General features: G+C 42.1%; 2 protein-coding genes across 5 annotated transcripts in view; one reads left to right on the top strand and one right to left on the bottom strand.

Annotated features, from left to right (window-relative positions):
- ttll11 (tubulin tyrosine ligase-like family, member 11) overlaps window positions 1–4454 on the top strand; it is a gene marked incomplete at both ends in the record, with an annotated part of 32945 nt that extends 28491 nt beyond the window's left edge. Inside the window, 3 exons of the mRNA XM_080018332.1 lie at window positions 956–1204; window positions 1767–1873; window positions 4138–4454. Of these exons, the coding sequence (XP_079874458.1) occupies window positions 956–1204; window positions 1767–1873; window positions 4138–4454 (673 nt within the window). The remainder of the gene's footprint in view (window positions 1–955; window positions 1205–1766; window positions 1874–4137) is intronic.
- Window positions 4455–11621: 7167 nt separating this feature from the next.
- The window catches only part of LOC307243172 (disabled homolog 2-interacting protein-like), a 115104-nt gene continuing 109078 nt past the window's right edge, over window positions 11622–17647 (bottom strand). For all 4 annotated transcript variants that reach the window (XM_080017835.1, XM_080017837.1, XM_080017836.1 and 1 more), the window contains 3 exons: window positions 16186–16388; window positions 15657–15744; window positions 11622–15123 (listed from right to left, as the gene is read on the bottom strand). In XM_080017835.1, the coding sequence (XP_079873961.1) occupies window positions 14956–15123; window positions 15657–15744; window positions 16186–16388 (459 nt within the window). In that variant the 3' untranslated portion in view covers window positions 11622–14955. The remainder of the gene's footprint in view (window positions 15124–15656; window positions 15745–16185; window positions 16389–17647) is intronic.

The following is a 17647-nucleotide window of genomic DNA, read 5'->3' as shown; positions in this document are numbered from 1 at the left end:
TTTGTATTACTCTTTCCAAAGAAACTAACTACATTTTTATTGGTTTAAAATCCAGTGTCGGAGATGTCTCATTACTGATGCACTGGGATGTGTGACCTTTTACATAATTAGATTTCTTATATAATATTTTTTTCATGAGCAGGGAAGCAGGGAAGTCTTCAGTCCTCTAATTGGGGTGCAGGGGGCAGTCAGCTACACCAGTCTCATGAGGGGGTTAGAAAGGAAAAATCTTACCTTAAATGATATTTACCACTGGGCTGCTACCCAGTTGGAGAGGCACAGAGCAAACTCCTAATGGAGAATCTCATTTTTTATTGGCACTATAGGCCAAGACTGTGTATGTTAATTCAAATAAAATTAGACCAGCAGCTTCTGCTGTTGTGCCTGGGTCAGGGTGATGATCTGCCTCCCAAACGTAATGTCCTGTTATGTGGCCGTCTTAGCTTTAGAGGCCTCAAATGTTACGGAGCAACGCTTTCTCAGCGTTCTTTGCTCTGTTGTGGATCCAAATCGAGTTCTATTGAAATACACTTAGATAATTCTAAATTGAATGTGATAAAATATATATTAGAATTAATCGTGAATGATATAAATAAATACAATTTAAATCAAAAGATCTCAATTTCATTCCTTTTTGGGTTTTATTTCTTGATTTGAATATATTCCAAGTTGATTGTATTTTCATTCATAAACTACTGAAGTAAATTAAAATAAGATGGAAAGACATGTCAGGTTTATTTATATTGCTCTTAATCACAATACAGTCTCAAAGGGCTTCACAAACCCACATTTCACATAGAAATGAACGGCATCCCCTGGACTGAATCCTCATCACATGTATTTAATTTATTATAAAATCAAAAAATAAAGCCATTCATTCTCAAATTTGCTGCAGCAGGAAACCGCATCACCTCAGATTTTAAATGACATTTTTTTAATTATTATTTGCCAACAGGTCGCAGCCAGACGGCGGCAGTGGCGGCGACCAGGGGGAGGCGATCTCGGTGAAGGCCGGGTCCCCGGAGAAGGGGAAGGAGGCCCCGGAAGCCCTGCCCTCGCTGTGTCTAAAACAGGTCTACCCCAAATACACCAAGCAGTTCACCTACCTGCGCCTGGTGGAGCGCATCGCCGCACTCTTCCTGCGCTTTCTGGGCGTCAAGGGCAACATGCGCCTAGGCCCAACCACCTTCCGCACCTTCATCAGGTGAGAAAAGACCCGAAATATCCCCGGTGGTGTACTCCATGTCTCACAGGGTCTTTAAGAAGCACTAATGATGTCATATGGGAGACTTAATTATTATTCATTCGTATTGTATACAGTCAAATATTGCCAGAAATCTTGTCTAGTCTAATCTTAAGTTAAAGACATGTTAGAAACTATTTATTAATATTAATTAGAATAAATCTTTCCATGTTGATACAGAGGTGTATTGTTAAATTTTTTGGGTTATTATGGTTTGTTGTCTATTTTTAGGTTTATTGTAAATTTCCAAATTGTAAATTAAATTTTTTACTCTATTGTTTATTTCTTAGGTTATTTTATTGCTTATTTAATAACTTTTAGTTATATATTTTATTATTTATTGTTTATCATTGGGTTGGTTGTATAATGCCAATCTCTTTTTTATATTTTTCCATTTATTTTTACGTTTCAATGTTAAATTTTAGGTTTATTGTGTATTTACATTTTTTCTATCTGTCAATCGATTGAACTCATGTTGTTTTGGATGCATCACATGGTCGTATATATGTATATCTGTGTTCAGGAGCTGCAAACTGAGCAGCTCCAACCTCTCCATGGCGTCGGTGGACATCCTCTACATAGACATCACACGTCGCTGGTCAGTGTCGATCCCGGACTCCAGGGAAGCAGGTAAAAGCAGTGTTGGACCAGCTCTTCATACTCCAGTGGATTATCTAACTACCCTTTCCCCGAAGTTTAAAATACTGTTGACAAGGATAGAACAGTGGACACTTAAGGGTTAACAGCTCCTGAAACGGTCAAAGCCGAGAGCAGGATTGTAATTCCCTCTCTGGTCGGACCTTTTTACTGAGGAGGCTATATCTCAGAGTTCTTACCAGGTCTTTGAGGTGCTTCAAGTGCTTGAATTTAAGTCCTGGAATACCTTGAAAATAGCCCTTTTTTGTGCTCAGGTGCTTGAAAGGTACTTCAAAAAAAGTCAACATTGTAAACCTATGATATTCCCCCTCCTCACTTAACGAACGAGTTCCATTCGTTTGACCAGGTCGTTCAGCGAATTGGTAGATAAGTGAGGACCCGTGTTATTTCACAGTAAGGGGGCGTGGTCATTGTGAACGCTACTGTAGGGAATACTGACAAACTGTGGGAACGACACTGAGAGTTCGGGAGATGAGAGAGATGAGATGTATACAGTGTATATAGAGTATATAGTATATTTTGTGTGTATATATAGTATGTATTGTGGATATAGTGTATATATAGTGTATACAGCGTATATAGTGTGTATATAGTTTATATAGTATATATAAAGTGTATATAGTGTATGTATATAGTGTATACAGTCTATATAGTGTATATAGTATATAAACGGTGATGCACAATGAGATGCCTGATGCTGAGACGCCGTGGCATGTACACAGCGTACTATACAGTCTGGTCAGAGAGCAGTCCGAACAGTCCTTAAACAGCTAGGTCGTTAGGTGAGGAATACCTGTATAAATAATTTTGTCATGCCAAATTATTCCTGTCAGAGCTATATTAGTAATATACGTATACAAGCGTATGGTTATTGAGTGTTGTCTGGCTGATTTTATTTATTTATTTTTTCATTCTTTTTTTTACTGATGTCTTTATTGATTCTTTAAACAGAGAGAATCTAATATAATAACCGATAAGGTTTCATTTTTTCCATTTTTACTCTCACTTCCCACGCCCAGTCCCACATGAAACACAAAAAAGAAAGAAATAAGATTAAAAAGAAGGAAATCATGTTGGTTTTTTTTCTTACACTATACAATGGAATTTATTTGCATACATATATTTTATTTGAGCACAAGCAGGGTCATTTTTGCAAAATACATGGAAAATAACACCATCAAAGACTATGATGACTATTATGCACCACTGGGCAATTTTAATCTATCAAGGGGGGGAAAAAATCACGTTAATAATAAACCATAATAATAATTCCACCCCGGTGGAATATTCTGTTGTTTGTGCACAGAGCAGCGTTCTGGCAAACACTGGCGCGTTTGGCTCGGATACAACACAGATTAGGCGTGGATTACAAAGTTATTGAGTCGTATTTAGAAAGTGATTGGCAGGCGCAGTGGTGCTGCCCCGAGGTGAGCGTGATCTGCCCAAGGCCCGAAAAGCTGCTCCGCGGTGGGTGGGAGGGGACTGTCACTAGCGTAACATAATATGAACAGAACTTATCGTTTGCTGAAGGAAAAATTAGAGCAGGACATTGGGGGGTGAGAAGGGCAAAATGGTGACTCTCTAGGTTAAGGCAGTGTGGTATTCAAACTGTGGGGCAATCCCCCCCCGCGGAGGAATTGCAAGGGGCGTGCAAGAAAACTAAACAAAACAAGCCCTTTAATATATAATATATACTGTATATTTTAGCAGGGAGAGAACAGGGTTATTTTCATTAGTTCATTGAAAGTAATCCAAATTTCTTTAAATTTTAAGTTATTTTGATTATTTATTTTAATTATTGGTTTTGTTTTGCTTTCTTTACTTTTAACTTATATTTTTGTTCATTAGTTGAGCACCTTTCTGCCCCGTTAGCCTGTGTGAATAGGCATTTACAACCACAAATGAATGGAACTGCTCCACCTGGTTTGCCATAAACTACATTAGTTGGCACACTTTTTTTGGTGGGGGTCCTTGAAATCCTAGGGAGAGGGGCTCTGCAAAAGAAGTTGAATAGTGTATAGTTTCACTGCATTAAGGAATACACAAATATTAGTTAGACTGACACTGTTTTCCTCTGTTCTCTGAAAGACTGTTATATAACGCTACATTCGTTATTCCCAAACGTGACGTCTCCATCCGCTGAAAAGGCCGTTCAATACTTCAAACTTCAAAATATCACTGGTCCTTTCCTTGAGATTCACCTTTTAATCTCCTCTCCTCCGTCTGTCGTGTGACAGGAATGGGACTCCAGGCGTTTGTGGAAGCCTTCTTCTACCTGGCGGGTCGCAGATTCAAGTCCCTGCTGCTGAAAGAACAGGTGTTGTCGCTGCTGGAGCTGTGCGAGTCCCAGCTGGAGTCCGGAGGCGGGTGCGAGGACCGGCGCTCCCTGAGCTGCAGCCGGGCCCTGCCACGGGCCTCCAGGACTCAGGCGCCCGGCCTGTTCAACCCCCGGCTCTGCTCCCCGGGGCCCCTGCGCCGGGCGGCCAGCCAGGACCACCGGCTGCAGCAGAGACTCAGGCCCGGCACGCTGCAGAGGGCCAACGTGGAGAACTGACCGCGTTGAGCCTCGATCTGCCCCGAGAAAGACTTGAAGATTTTTACCACAGGGAGAGAAAGATCAGGACCCTTGATTATCCAGTGAGATGAGAATCACTCCTGGGAGCGGTGCTAAAAGCTAAAAACAAATATATTCCTACCTCAGAGGAGTGAATGATGTCACGGTTTTACAACAGGCTGAGCCAGAAAATGGAAATATTGCAGTTTCTTTGAATTTTTTTTATTTATTAATTTTTAATTTTTTTAATTTTAATTTCATATTGTATTTATCACTTCAAGGGCAGAGTGCCGGGCTGTGATAGACCTAAATCATCTCTGTTGGAAAGTAATGTAAACGAAAACAAGTAGAACGGTTAAGCTACTACAACTTTAGTTTCTGCAGAAAGTTCACAGGATCCTAGATGGTGAAGTTGTGCAAGATCAGTCCCAAAAAAAACCCATGTCAATCCAAACTATATCTTTTAATAAGTATGTTCAATACGTTTCAATGCGCATCACAATTACAGCCATGAGTTGACGAAGATGATGTAGATGATGACATAAGGATTTATTGAAAGACACTAAATAAATACTAATGAAGATCTATTAATTTCCCCAATGCTCAATGTGAAGTAAAGGAAAAAAAACAAAGATCAATCATCAATATTTCAATTTTGGGGTCAAACTGTCGTAAAACTGTTATTTCCTACTCTCCTGTAGTGGTTGTTTTTCTTTTTTTTATTTTACTCCAAGTTAAACTTTTAGCGCCGTTCTCCAGGTTTCCCAGAAGGAAACGCCGCAACGGCCTGAGTGAAATACACTGGTTGACTCTTACTGACTTTTCGTTCCCCTTAACTTAATTTCCCAAATTTCCCGTCCAGAGATGAAGGTCTTATCTTCTGAAGCAGCTCCAGAGGACAATCATCCTACACACACACACACACACTTACTCACTCCTTCACTTCAGGGATTACTGGACGTATGCCGTGCCCTCCAAAGGTCCGGTGTGAGGGTGTCCATAACGTCACAGACACGTGTTTACACCCGACCGGCCGGACGGATGCCACCGTACCAAGCGTGTCCTGTCCTACTGAGCATTTGCACAATAATCTTATGAACTATTTTTGCACAGTTATGAGTGTCAGATTGAGTGGACATTTGTGTGAACACGCGCACTCAGCGTGTGGTGTATGCACTTGTTTTTTTGGCTCGTTTAAAGGACTTTGTAAAGCAGTGTCTTAGTCGTCTAGCTCTGTGAGCAAATAATAAAGCAAATCATAAAGGAATAACTCATTAAAAATGTCTGGTATTTTCCTTCAGTAACTGGTTTGATATATTTTTATTTTTAAATCATGTTTCATACACTGGGGTAATTCCAAGTTCTTCATTTAAGAAATGAACTGCATTATGTATAAACATAAGAGTAAATATATTTTGAGCCTGCAGAGAATTGAAACAAAATGTTTCCAGATCTACAAAACTGAATTGTCCAAATCATATCCAAGACTTAATATTGTAGCTCCTAATAATAAATACTACTACTAAATGGTGTGAATTAAAAGTTCTAAAGTCTAATAAAAATATATATATTTTAGGTGTGAGGGATGCCCAGCATACTTGTCGGTGGTGGACCAGCATTGCATTGCTTCAAGTGCCTGGGCTCCCTCCACGCCAAACAGGGAGCTGAAGATCCGGCGGTCCTGCCAAAGGGTGAGCGAGACCACATGCTCACTGGCTTTTACTTCAATGACAGCGTTCCACTGGAGGAGGCTCTAATTCTGTGTTGAGCAGAGGGGAGTAGGAGCCGGAGCAGCATCTGCCCTGTCCTTCCGTTCTCCCTCCACCTGGTGAAATCCCCACTGGCTCGTATATAGCAACCCATCGGGTTAACCCATGGACAAGTACGAGGAGGGGGGTTCACCCAGAGCATCCGTAATCTCCCTGGTATTGGGGGTTGGCTTGCACCCAGTTCGGCGACTTCCCGGGACTCATTCGCTCAGCTGCGGCGAGAAAGGCTGATATCTGCCCGCAGTTCCCAGCCATCAACCGGTTCATCGATGGTGCCGGGTCAACACCTGGCTCCATCCAAGCACCGGTTTCCACCTACCTCCCTTTTATGGCCGTAGAGGGGAGGGTCAACGCCTAGATCCCTCGCCTGGAGACCTGCTAACATCACCCTCCTCTATGTCTTCCTGGGCACCTTGGCGGCGGGCAGAGAGATTCTGTTCCCGGGGGAGGTTAATGAGGTGGCAAGGACCTCGGGCACCATCCTTCATCTGATCCAAGTCCTGGCGGTATCAGCGGGCAGGGTCATTACTTGTGCCACACAGTCCGAGCGTGCGCTGTGGCTGGACCTGACCGCTCTACCGGAAGAAAGAAACAGTCTTTATTTGTCCCACAACACTACAACACATGCTTCCACTCACACATGCTTTGGATGGTGGCCGGTGAAATGGTTCCTCTGCATTTAAACCATCCTGGTCTGTCCTTCCTCCGGGGCCACAGCCAGGAGCAGTGGGCAGCATTTGTCGACGCGCCCGGGGACAATTGTCCATCGCTGGTCAGACGATGATGTGTGCATGTTTTTTTTTGGGGGGGGGGGGTCCTTACTGACGTAAGGTGGAGGAAACCCCATGTGAGCACGGGGAGAACATGCAAACTCCACACAGAAAGGCTCCTATTTGGGAGATAACCCACCGGAGCACGGTGCCAACAGCACCCCAGGCAGGAATCGAACCCAGGACCTTCTTGCTGTGAGGCAGCAGTGCAATGCACCGCGCATGTGAGGCGAACGTGATAACCACTACACTACGGAAACTGTAGAACCAGAGAAGGCTAAGCTTATCAACGGGCATCTCGCCAATGACGGACTGTTTGGAGTCTCCTTCACCGAGCCAACTGAAGGGCTCAGCTGGGACGCCATATCCCCCTAGCGGACTCGTATCATTGACCCTCTACGTGCCAGGGCCAACCAGACCAGTCGCCAAGCTAGGAGGGCACGTATGCCCAGGGCCCCCACCCTCCCGTCTGAGCGAGATGAGAACCGTGTGATGGAATATCAATGCTGTTCTCACCTACATCTTCAGTCACTGGGTGAGCCCAATGAGCCCTCCCGTTCGGCTGGGGCCCTCCTTGGACAAGACAGGCACATCATCTGTCTGCGGCGACGAGAGCCAAGGAGAGATACCATGAGTGTGATGCGGGGGTGATGTGATTCAGCAGCCACACCTGTCTTGGGTCTAGGTAATTGGGCCCTGGATCATGACACGGGAGGATCCCTTGTCAAGACAATCTGTTTCAATCTGCTCCGGGCTTGTTCCATCTTGTCCACCCTCTTCAATAAACTGGTGCATGTCAACACCATGTTGGAGGGCCCTTAAAAAGCCACTATGGTGACGTGTGGCAGGCGGAACTGCCACAAGCAGTTTATAGGAAACATACCCCGCTTGGAAGCGTCTTTCCTCTACTCCTTCCCTCCTTATACTACCCCAAGTGACGTCTCAGATGCTCAGTATGGCGTCTGAACCTGGACATAGCTCGCCAGATCTGACGCCATTTTGGAGGAGAACGGGTGGACCGGTTTGCAACCAGCGAGAACACTCAGTGCCTGTACTCACCACCACCTAAAATGTTTTAAATAAAAGCCAAATTGGACAGATTTAGCATTTTACCCAAAATAAAGTTATGCATTTAATACTGGCCTACATTTCAGTTGTAGTGCATAAATGTTTATTCTTAAATCTCTTGCCTTTATAACAACCTTTATCAATTTACCCAACATAAAATTCTACACATGGTGTTTGTTCTGAATTTCTTGACAAGTCTAAGTGATCTCACCAATAATATTGCTGAGATTTTCGTCCAGCCTGCACTAGCCACTTCCCTAGTGACCTGAGGGGCCAGTGGGAGTGGGGCTGCCTGTTAAAGAGAATGAGAGCGGAGAGAGTGTGCGTCGTTCTAATAGCCCCAAAATGCATGTCCGCACCTTGCTTAATGGAGCTGGTTCAGTTACTGGCGGATCAGCCATGGCCAATAGCCAGGTTCCAGGATGCCATCTCTCAGGTACAGGAAATGATAAAACAGTGCCTGATTCTAGGTCAGCCACTGGTGGCCTGGTACCTGGTTGAGGTTGAGGCTACAACAACAGGGCTTTTTTATCTGCGGTGATTAATACGATACAGAGTGCCAGGGCAATCTCTACCAACACTCAGGGAAGTAGAGGTTGTTTGAACGCTGGTGTGAAGGACAGAATGTCATTCCCACCTCATGCCCTGTGGAGCACATGCATTTTACAGATTTTTAACAAGCGGGAAACCGCTTATGAATTTAATATAATATAATATGACGCCGTTCCCGCTGCTCTGTTATAGTTATTCATGGCCTGGGCCAGGGTTAACAAGGGTTAATAAGTTATTATGCGTATTGGTTGGCCGGTTGTACCGTTTGTACCGGCAGAGCTATTGCCTTGTCTCTTGACAGCAGGGTGTGGACTCAGCTGGCTTTGCCTTATATGCCAATAAGGAGGAATCTAGAGTGCGGAGCCTATGTGAAATAGAACGTTAGTTAACTAACTCTAACGCAAGTTCTATGATCATAGGCGAAGGCCTCTAGCTTTTCCTGCCCTGTTGTCTTCCCAGAGTCGCTGAAGATCCTTGTGGAGCAGATTGGCGGCGCGCGGCCCTTTTATAGTGGCAGACCACAGCTGACAGGCTGATCGGTACAGTCACATTTTTTTCACCAGGGCGTGAATGCCGGGAAAGCCAGGTGAGGACGAAGCTAGAGGGCAGACACTGATCATAGAACTTGAGTTTGAGTATGCTAACTATCATTTTCAAATTGATTTTCAAAAAAAATCTGTTTACTAGAGAAGAAAAGAAAAGGAAGGAAGCAAAGCAATGTGATATTTTTATTTATTTTGTTCTTTTTTTTTTTTTTAATTTCTAAAACTAATTTACTCAAAAATTAAACAAGCAAGTTGTATAAAACTGTCCCAAATGCGAGGCGAACGAGGACCAGAATTCTGCGTTTGGCTGCGTTTCCGTTCTCTGTCTCAGTGAGTTATTTTAATCTAAACTAACGAAACTAGCTGCACGCGGGGGTTGAGTTTGAACTAATTCATAATTCAGGATCGGCTGTAATTTATCAACACGTGTTTTAGTTTCCAAAAATGTTAAGTGATGTGTGTATATTACATTAGGTCACTCACTCATGGTGGAAATGATCATTAATACCAATAATAATAATAAACATCGCTAACAAAGCAGTGGATAGAACATCCATCCTTGGAGCTTAGTCACACTCGTGTTAAAGAAAAGACCTAACAAATCTCAGAAAACCTTGAAAAAAGTTATGAAACGAGTAAAAAAAAACTATGCACTACTATGCACACTATGCACAATTATTGCTGAGTTTCACAGAACCTGGAAAACTGTAATACGTACCTAACACGACTAAACTGGACCCCGTATATTGCTGCCTGCAGCTATATTTGTTATTATTAGGGGTCCATCCATCCATTATTATTATAATTATTGTCCTTGGAACTTTTTCGGCTAAAGGGGTCTGAAATAGGACAACCACTGCAGCTACGGACAGGGTTGAGGTGTCATTAGAACCGGGACGTCATCACATGGTTCAAGTATCCATCCACATACAGAGAAGCAATTAGTAAAATAACGACTAAATTTGATCGGAGGTAGCAGAGCGTTTGTGCATCACTGACACGCCAAAGTTCTAAAACTTCCGGTCGAAGCGAGACGAGTTAGTGAAGTAAGATGCTTTGTGCCATCATCATCCAATTCACTATATACAGTATGTGCAGGTTGTGGCTATGAAAGCACATTTGCACCTCGCGAGCTGCAAAGTGTAGACTCCAACGCTCTGTAGTGATTGCAAACTACGTGCGTGTGTGTGTATGAGTGTATTGTCTTACCTGCTTCACGTCAGTTGGGAGTTTCATTTTATATTTTGTTCTTTTGCCTTTTTTGTAAATGTAAACGCAGTCTGTTTGCATCAAACCCAGTGCCCTGTCCCTCCTTATTTTGTGCCATTCGAGCCAGTCGTAACACATAAACTATAGGAGTCCAAAACATATTCCGTGTTTGTCTCCCCACACATGGAGTTCTGCTGCAGCTCCAGAGCAATGGGTTTGAATAATGTCCGTTTTATTTTAGTCCCGAAAGTTTAAAAAGTTGATGAAATGTCTCTGAGTGACAATGCAGTGTTTAATCCATTTAAATGGAACTATGTTGTTGGGAACTTCCATACGGAGTGATTTCCTTCTACAGAGACATCGTGAGGCAGTACGCTGTGGACTACAGGTAGGAGACAGCCACCTCCTCATTTTTTATGATGAAGTCATAAAACACAAGTGTATCCTTGTATTAGTAATTCAGCCCGTCACCAGGGCTCACTGCGTCACTTATATGAGTTGATGCTGAGCTCAATGGAAACTCAAAAATATTTAACTCATTTGAGACGTAATGCTGATTTAAAGAGGAGCGATAACTGGTGTCGATAAAGAACCCTGTGTATATGCTGCCTGCAGCTATATACTGATACAGTATATATATATATATATATATATATATATATTTTTTTTTTTTTTTTTTTATTTTTTTTTTATTTTTTTTTTTTTTTTAAATGTCAAAAATTATTACTATTATTGTTGTTGTATGGAGGTATATAAGCATTTGCTCTTGACTTGGAGAGAAAAAGGTTATTGATCTAAGCTGATTTGAGTGATGGAGATAATGGAATAATCAGAATGTCCATGCCACTATCTTTGCCAGTTTTATCACTTTTAACTCCACCCAAGTTATCACAGTCAACATTTTGTTGTTTGTGCTGCACCCCCATTTTTTTCCCTTTACACGTCTTTGATTTCCTCTCTCCCTCCTGCCCACTGTGGAGAATAACAATGTATATAGGTCAGACTCACCAGCATGCAGGCGATGCTGAAAAGCCGTCTCTTATTTCCCTGTTTGCTGCTTTTGGACCCTGGCCCTGAACATATGTTGTGTCTTCTAGGGCTCTATTTACATATTGTGCTCTACAGTCTGCTATCTGGGCCTGAGTTCACATTTCATCAACCTCCGAGGTAGTTGCTCTACAGAGAAAGTCGAACCGTGCTTCACATTCTACAAACAATGGGATGGAATCATAACAGAGGAAGGCGACATTTAAAATAGCTAAATAAAACTTTAATAGGTCTAGTCATAAATGTACATAAATTGCACAGCCACATTATTTCGTCAACACAAATTCCTCTGTACATTATTGTTTTGTCACTGTTGTCAAAGGAAGCAAAATCCAGCAAATACTTTACTTTCAACATACTTACAAAAGTATTTTCTACAAGTTATTAGAAAACATACAACGCTTTTTGATTGATAGATTTATATTTGTTATGAATCTGTTCCTTGAATTGGCTGCATTGTAGGTGGGTGTGAGTTATATACATCGATTCATTTTCTGTTTCTTGGACGATAGAAACAAATTGATCTTGTTATTCATGTGGGAACAAGAGCTGCATAAAAAAAATAAATCAAATAGAGAGCCAAATATAATGATGAAGCTTATTGCATCCATCTTTTTTGCAGTGTGGCATATGTGATCTAAGTGGTTCAGCTTTAATAACTGTACACAGTTTACAGTTTGGGGATGGAACAATATCTTAACCAGATTCCTTACATAGTTCAGTCCAAGTCTAGTTTTTCCACTAATAAAAACAACAAAACAAAAAGAGAGAGTTCAATAGTACTGTGCATATGCAATGGATACAATGCTGTTATTGAGCTAATATCTAGTCATCATCTGTTAAAGTTGCCACACTTTCACAAACTCCTAAAAGGTATATTTGAAAGTATCAGAAACTAGCATTGGACATAAAAGTGCATAGAACCACACGGATGAGAAAAATGGGATTGTGCTTGCGAGTTTCATCGCATTTCAGAATGTCGCATTCCCACGATATCGCATATGGGTGCGTGGGTGGGTGTGTGTGTGTGTGTGTGTGTGTGTGAGTGTGTCCTCAGCCAGTGTTTGAGGCGAGGATGCACTGACGAGGAACTCAGCCGAGCCATTTGTCATGTCGCAGGAAGACAATGGAAACGGCATTCTAGCGTACTAATTAGTATGCCAAATAGTATGTGGAAAGCCCCAGGAAGGCATACGACATCCGGTAGAATATGGTAGTATGCAGAACTGCACACTACACCGGCACGCATATCCCACAATGCATTGTGCCAGGATGTTTCTATGCAGTGTTGACTGAGCAGCCATCGCTCTTTGTACTCGCATACTTAAGTACACTGGAGGCAAGTACACATACATACTATATGTGTAGTAGTACGCCATTCTGGATGCAGAAAACCCAATATGGCTACCAAAAATGGCTACCATCCATAACTACCAAAAACTAAAAAGGTCAGATACTCAAATCAGTTTTTGCTACCGATATATCAATAGTGTTTAGAATCTGATAGAAATAGGAGTTTTAACAGGATGATTAATGACCGTGAATACAGTGAATTAAAATAGTTTTAATCATTGAAGACAGCTGACTGATTGAGCTATTAAGTATTTACAATATCCATGTCATATTGATACAGCAGAGTTGAGCACAAGGTACATTTACAAAAAACAAAAAACAAAAAAGAAAGCTTTCTGTTTACATTAGGTAAAAATATTGTGAACATTTTATTTACACTTTCCCAGGCTGGTCAGCCTTCTAATACACTCAATTAACATATATTCACTTTATATGTCTTCAGCCGGCCGTCTATTTGTATCATCACCTTTCTATTGGCAACTAAAAACAAATGGTGACACTGACGCTATGGTCGGCTTTAGTGCCAGTAAGCATGCAGATTCTCACCTATTTTATATCGTTTGTTTAACGGTAAGAAGAAACATATAAAAATATGCAATATATAGACGCTGAAATGGCATGGTGCGATCCGACGGCAACAAAAGGGTTAATATTACAGGGCCCGAACCCCCTTGTTAAGACCTGCTGTGTGTTTCTATCTTCACATTTGGAAGAAAGGAGAGAGCGCGAGAGAAGCAAAATGAAAGAGGAATGAGGAAACGTGTCGCCACCTAGCTGGACAGAATCACAGTTTGGATGCAGCATCGGTCATGACCACCGACCAGACAGATACTATCTCAGGAGGCCGTCACCAGTCCAGTGTATTAGTCTAAACATCCCTCTGGACAGCGTGCGCTGCTGGAGCGAAAACTCTGCTGACATCCCATCAAATAAGGACAGCGTACTGATATACACATAAAAGACGGACTACATATTCCAACCAAAAAAATATATAACTCGTCTGTCGGTATGAGCCGCGACGAGCACCATAAGCAGGATGCATCGACTTCACTATTCAAGTTCACACTCAATTACAGGCTAAGCGAGAGCTGTTGAAGTCATTTGGACTGTTTTCACAAGAAATAAAGATATACCATCGTCAAGGAAAGGATTCGGGAGGTCAGGGACATAGTTGAGGTGATGGTGCCGATCACTGCTCTACAGTCTCACCACCAGGGCCAGAAATAAAACGAAAATCCAAAAGTCTTTCAGTCAGAGAAAAAGGAGTGGAGGGGCACTCAGCTTAACAACTCACTTGTAAATAAAGGGCTGCTTTCATATTATCAAATATAGTTATGTGTGTAGATTCTATATAAGACAAAAGAAATTCATATATCTATATTAAAATTTAATTAATATAGTATCACATAGAGTTCTTTAACTTTAGCGTTCATAATACATTAAGAGATTTATTTGTACAATTTATTTATTTATTCCATTACAAATCCACAGTATTAGTTGTGCCTTTTTTGCAGGAATAGGGGGAGCTGTAGGAGAAGGTGTGTTCCTTTACTTAAGGCGTTTCATGTACCAATAGCATTCACAAAGTGCACTACGTGGGGGTGAGGGGGAGGGTGGGGGTGGTCGGAGTCGGCAGGGCACTTTGGAACACACCCAAGGAGTCGATTGTTTTGGACAAAAAATATCTTAAAAGCTCATATTTGGTTTAAAAAATAAAATAAAAATAACATAGTTGTTAAAATAAAGCACTGTAAAATAATCCTCTCGAGACAACCATAGTGTTATTTCTGTGTTTGTACGTTTTCCACTTTGTCATTCAGAGGACGACAAATGAGAGGAGGAGGGGAGGAAGGGTGTGAAGAGCGACGGTCACAGATTTTGTGATTATATAGTGGTTTGTCCCGGGCATGGGCAGGTCCTTGAATTGTCCCAGCAAACTGCATACATCCATTGGAAATATAATAGATATCTGAATCCTCTGTGGAGGGACGGAGAGTTTTGGGTTGGCTATCTACAAGCGCTGCCCCACCTCCTCCTGCTGAAGGCCCTCTGGTGATCAGTTCTGTCCACTGGCTTTCGTTCTCTTGGCGATGGGTGAAGGAGAAAAAGTCCTCCCTCCGACGTGGTAAAGCGTCCAAAGGGAATGCCGGTCATGCACGTTGGCGTCCTCTCACCGGCCACGCTCCGTCTAGCAGTTGCTGCTGTTCCGGAACTCTCCGTTCTCGGTGATCTGCAGCTTGGTGGGGTTGGTGGGTGAGATGCCATTACGGGTCTGCATGCTGTAGCGCTCCTTCAGCTGGCTCAGGGCACTCATCAGCCGGGCGTTGGCGGCATCCAGCGACGCGATGCGCTTCTCCTACAATGCATGTGGACAACAGTGAGAGAGACTGAAACAATCCTTAAAAAGCATGGCAAAACAAACAATGAAATATGTTCTGTAATATAAAGAAACACATTAATCATCAGCGATACCGAGAATAAGATGGACCATAATGATGCCATGAGGTAATAATTGTGATCCAAACTAGTCTTCCATCTAGATATGTGTACATGCTTGTTGTCCCTTCAAAGTTTACATTTCTCAATCAAAAATCTTATTTCTATATCTGAACTCAAGAAACATCTTGAGTGTACATTTTGACCGTGCATTGTTTTCAAAAATACAAATTTTAACTTATGGACTGAAAAGTATCACACGGTTTTCCTGAAACATAATGATGCTGAAAGATCCCACCAAAATGTCTTAATTTGCGCTAATGTTCTTCACAATCAGCACCACCACCGTGAATTCTGCTACTTTTTCTGGCAAAAACAAAAAATCCGTTTCGATTTTTTTTATTCAGTTGTAACATAAATCACGGAAACAGAGCAAGACGATTTCAGTCTCACCTGTGCATCAATGATCTTCTGTTTGGAGTCCACTACGGCCTGCATGTCTGAATGGTCCTTCTTCAGCTCCTCTTCCACTGACATTAACCTGACAACACAAGTGGGAAAATCATTATTCAGTTTTACTTGCGGTTTGTACTAATAGCGATTATTTCTCCCCCTTTTATACTGGTTGTAGTCCAAATTGAAATATGAATTAATCCCATTGTGGTAAAAGCTGAGATATACACGATACAATAACAATAATAAGGGTTGTGCATTCTGCTTAATGGTTGGATATCTGCATTACTGTGAAAATAGATTTGACTTTGGGCAACAACATCAGTTTCCCCATTGCAATTTTCAGGTTTCTGCACCGGTGGAAACACATTTAAATAAGGAATACGTCCCTGGACTGCACGATAACTTATACTAACTTAAGCAGAATCCAGCCTTCACCGTGCATTATTTGAGTGCCTGTGCACATCCCTGGTGATATGAGTATACTGACATTCACTATCACACGCTACACGTGTCAAACCCCGCCCACCGGCTGATGATGCCCTTCATCTGCAGGTCCTTGTCGTCCTGCTGTCTGCGCAGGCGTTCCTCCGACTCCTCCAGCCGGGCCTGGTACTCCATCAAAACCTTCTGGGCCTGGTCGTCCTGGCCCTTCAGTCGAGCCTCGTACTCCTCCAGCTTCTGCACCGACGCACGCAGCTTCTCCTGCAGCACCACGATCTCCTGCTGGTACTGAACACAGAGCGAAGGACAAATAGGGATCATAGCGTTACTTTTAGTGTCCACACAATGCCCACCTCTGAAACGGAGGCCTCGTCCACAGGTCTAGAGACTCCGCGGACAACATGATGGCCGCTGGTCATCACACGGAGGTTCCTGATGTATGTCGAGGTCCCGATGTCAGCGTTTTCAAGAAGCTCCGTTTTACTTGTCCACACAAATACATGGAAAACTGAGATTTCTTCATTCATTGTGGACAGAGGCCAAAAGCCAAAGAAAATTCTACATTTAAAAAAATATCTGTGTTGTGAGGCCTGAGGGATTTGGATAAAATAGCTGATGTTTTTAGTCAGAAAAAATACATTATATAGAATTATATTTAATAATAAAAAATAATAGAATAAATGAATCAAATTATAATAAAATAATAATACACCATTCAAATAAATACAAATGTCCCTTTCAACGGTTAATGGCAGAACAAATATAAGAGCTGCAATTATAAAATTGGAATTATTGGAGTACAGCATTTTTTTAATAATTTGCTTTGAAATTGAGATGGCTTCTGAAGGGGAGCAGAATGCCAACATTTTTCTTTTGTGAACAATGTCCTTGACATTAGATAATGACTTATGGCTCCTATCGGTGCTTCAGACCACAAAGTGCTGAAGGCAAAAACTGGTACCTTCAGCTGGGATATGAAAACAATAAATCGCTCCGCTTGTATAGCTACGTGATCTGATCTTCTAAAGGCTTAGGATGCTGCGAAATCTCTTTTCAGTTCAGGTAATACAAATGAAATGGGAATTTGATATTCTTTGGATGTATTGTTTGTTTGGAATAGTGGGATATATCACTGTAAAAACTGTCTGCAGTCAGTAAAATGACAACAAATCCAGCCATGTCCCAAATTTGACTCCTGGTTTGGCCGTATACCACAGACCTCTGGACTGGTAAAAGGATGGTCATAAGCTGTGTCATGACCAGGGAAGGGGGGAAAAAGAGAAGAGGAAATAAGGGGGAGAAGCCGGGGATAAAACCACTATAGTTCCAGTCTAGCCTCTGACATAAGCCTTGGAAATCTCTTTTTGACCCCTTGCTGGACCCCAGAGAGGGTTTGGACTTAAATCCCTGTAGGATTTACAAAAAATAAATAGATAAAAAATTCTGTAAGACATCCGAAAGACTGACTTCCCTGACGGGAGGAATTCTTTTTTTTTTTTGTTTTTCCCCCTTTTTGGCAAAGTGTCGCCTTCTCGACCTGTGATTAA

The sequence above is a fragment of the Zeus faber genome (genome assembly GCF_960531495.2).
Source record: "Zeus faber genome assembly, chromosome: 17".
Lineage (NCBI taxonomy): Eukaryota > Metazoa > Chordata > Actinopteri > Zeiformes > Zeidae > Zeus > Zeus faber.
This window is presented reverse-complemented; position numbering and strand designations above follow the sequence as displayed.